Source organism: Rosa rugosa, chromosome 6, assembly GCF_958449725.1.
Source record: "Rosa rugosa chromosome 6, drRosRugo1.1, whole genome shotgun sequence".
NCBI classification, from domain to species: Eukaryota; Viridiplantae; Streptophyta; class Magnoliopsida; order Rosales; family Rosaceae; genus Rosa; species Rosa rugosa.
The window spans coordinates 33,525,047-33,528,511 of record NC_084825.1 but is presented as its reverse complement, the minus strand read 5'-3'; the positions used below and the strand labels follow the sequence as shown (position 1 = coordinate 33,528,511).

The window sequence follows — 3,465 nt, the reverse complement described above, 5'->3', positions numbered from 1 at the left end:
CGTCACGTGGGTGTAGAAGGGCGCTTATACTTGTAGTCTTCCGCTGTGTAGTGAGTTGGTGAGAGTGGTTACACGTTGAATTGATATTCAGTTTAATTTGTAAACTATTGTAATGTAATATGTGACTCTAAAGAACGAGTCGGTATTGACATTGTGAGTTCAGTTTGTTTGTTGCTTAGTTTATTTGAAAAAATTTCTAAGAGTCTTCTTGCGATTGTTTTGTTTTCGCGTTTCGGATTTGAATTCCTTTATTCAAAATTCGGGGCATGACAACGACAACGAGCTTTTTTTTTTCTTTTTTTTCTTTTTTTTGAGAATTAATGATTCATTTATTCAAAAGAAAGCCAAACTACAAAACATGAGATTGACCGGTGGTGAACACAACGTTCCCACTCTCCTCCCTACTGTCTAAACCAGCTACGGGTCCGTCACTAATAATGACATCCATGAGCCAAGAGGGCCCAACCCCTAACTAACTATGTCGCCATTATCACGAGCTACAAATCCCGCTACTACATGAGCTGCCCCATTAACCACCCTAGGCACAAAATGAATGCCTTGTATGCCCATAGACCCCATCAGGAATCTAATTCTATCCACCAGTAATCCTTCATCTGCAAGACATTCATCAGTACCATTAACTAATTGCACGGCCTCGAGGCAATCAGTTTCAATGATCAAGCCCCTCCATCCTTGACCGTTACACCACTCTAACCCCTTCAAAATGGCCATCAATTCCGCAGCACGAGGTTGCAATCTATACAGGAGTATTTCTCCCATAGCTCCCACCAAAGAGCCCCTATAATCTCTGCACACCACACCCACGCCAACTTGATTTCCATTCTGGAGTACAGCAGCATCACAATTCAACTTCAAATGGTCCACAGGAGGTGGCATCCAATGACCAGGCACTGTAGCATTACCATCACATGTTCCATTTTGATTAAGAATTTGTACTTGCAATATACCAACCCATATTGCTGCCCCCATTTCACAAATCACCTATGGAGGCCTAGGTTGCTCTCCTGTTGGTTTGTGGCTTAAATTAATAAGTCCATCAATTATCTTTTGGACTAAGCCCACATGATTAACCTAATTCTATTAGGTTTTGGAGTATGTCTCATGCACATATAAATATATGCTTTCTATCACCAATTAAGGTGTGAGAGAGAAAAGAAAAGCCGCAATTTAGGGTTATTGAGAAGTAGCCGCATTTTTGGGGTTCTACATTTTGCCTTGTTGCTTTTGTTCTTGTGAGTGACAATATATTTGAGGTAGTTGTTCTTCTATTTGGTCTTTCTCTTTCCGTGAGTGTAATCGGATTTTGGGTTTGAGTGCTAAATACCTTGTAATCTCCTTTTGATATTAGTGGAATCTCCTCACCGTTTCCTTCCGTGGATGTAACCCTTTGATTTTGGGGTGAACCACGTAAATCTTTGGTCTTATGGATTTTTTCTATTAATTTATCTTTTCATATTTCTGATACTTCATACCTGTTTGACGCTTTCGCACAACAATCTCCAAATTGCACTGCATTTCTCTCTTTCCAATTACACCATAATAACACCACCAAGAAGCTCAACTCATCCACCGTTAAGAACTTTCTAGCATCTTCCATAAAGTTAAAGAAAGAATTCCACGTACCTTGGCCCAACTTTGAGTAGAAGTTCGCCTTTTCCAACACCGCAATACAAAGTGGACATTGATATATTGCGTGTAAAGGCGATTTCTGAGCTTGTTGGCACCTCGAACACGTAGAATCCATCACCAATCTCCTCAAATATAACGAACTCTTACAAGGTAGACACCTAGAAGCACATCTCCAAAGAAAATGGGACATCTTTGGAGGGACTTTAATCTTCCAAAGCTGCCTCCAAAACTCCGAATCCGTAGGATTGCCACTACCGGAACCCCGCTGCATCTTACCCTCTTTTAAAGCTAGCCAATAGCCACTCTTTACAGAGTACTTTCCATTCCGATTTGATTCCATATTAATTGATCACGGCCTCCATTACAAATCAATGGGATACCAAGAATTGCTTCCACCTCTTGTGACTTACCAATCTGATTTAGAAGAGTAATATTCCACTCTCCATTAGCTGTAATCAACTTTGACACCCCCATAGCCATGTCCAGACCAGCCTTGTAAGTAACCCGAAATCCGTCCAATCCAGGTACCCATGGATCAAGGAAAATCTTAATATTACTACCATTTCCAACTCTCCATCGCAGCCCTTGTTGAAGCAACTCTCTCCCCCACATAACAGCACGCCAGATGGATGAAGGGTTTTTTCCCACCTCAGCCTCCAGGAAATTACACTTGGGGAAATATCGGGCTTTTAGCATCCTTCCCACAAGAGAATCAGCTCCCCTTAACAACCTCCACCCTTGCTTTGCCATAAGGGCTTTATTAAACTGCTGAATCTCTCTAAAGCCCAATCCCCCTTCATTCTTCGTCCAACACAATTTATCCCAACTCTTCCAATGAATTCGTTGTTAAGATTCATGAACTCGAATTTTTATTCATAAGCCAACAAAGTACATCATTGTCTCTTAACCATTAGGAGAATCTAATCCAAATGCTAGCTAATGCAAAACAAAGGTAGTCGTTTGACTTCTTTCCGTAACTCCAAAATAAATATGACCAGGTGAGTAGAGAGATGTCGGTGGAGCAAAGCTCGCTTAAGTACCACTTATCTCAAAACCTTCCTAGACATCATGCTCATTTTGGATGAGCCTATGTGAAGAGAAACTAAACCAATGACATTTACAACAAAGTATATGACAATTGCCTATTACATCTCTTGGAAAAATAAAGACTTAAACAGAATTGGCGATCTATTGATCCTAGCCAGATTTAAAGTCTTCAACCCTTCATTCTAGATCATCTTCTTGATCTTCTTGTTCCACATAGTGAGCTTCTCTTGCTTTACAATATGCTTTGTAGGCGGTGACAATATTTCCACGAGCTTTACAAATGTGTGCCCAATGACCGGACACTCCACATCGGGAACATACATCTCTTTGCTCAGACTCCATTGATTGAGGCGCTTTGAAAGTGTCATAAGGATGGCTCTTAGTGTTGGTAGCATCACCAATATGGCCAGAGGTGTTGCCTCCCTCTCTCTTTCCACGTTGACCTCTTTGGTTTCGTGTTCGCCTATTTTGGTGGTTACCTTCCTTAGTAGAGCGATTATATAGACCAGAACGTCCAGAAGTATCCCTAAGATTAGAGTTTCGCTCTTGGCGCATTCTCTTAGGGGCGTGACTATAATTGGACTCCGGAATATGCTATGTTTCCATGGATCTCAAATTATAGTTCTTCACAATCTTCACAAGGATGTTGTCATACTTTTCAGCGACATTCATAGCTCCAATGAGCTCATGAAACCTTGTGATCCGTCCTGCAGTAACATCGATTCGATAGTTCTTTTGCAACCATCAAAGTAGAGATGAGGAAGGTAG

General features: G+C 41.1%; 1 protein-coding gene across 1 annotated transcript; it reads right to left on the bottom strand.

The window, feature by feature from the left end:
• Positions 1-468: 468 nt before the first annotated feature.
• Positions 469-990, bottom strand: LOC133716613 (uncharacterized). The gene has a single exon (XM_062143300.1). The coding sequence runs from the start codon at positions 988-990 to the stop codon at positions 469-471; it is 522 nt and encodes a 173-aa protein (XP_061999284.1).
• Between the last annotated feature and the right edge of the window lie 2,475 nt (positions 991-3,465).

Bases quoted from the DNA above. Each gene is read 5' to 3' on its own strand.
- LOC133716613 (XM_062143300.1), bottom strand. From the start codon at position 990: ATGGGGGCAGCAATATGGGTTGGTATATTGCAAGTACAAATTCTTAAT.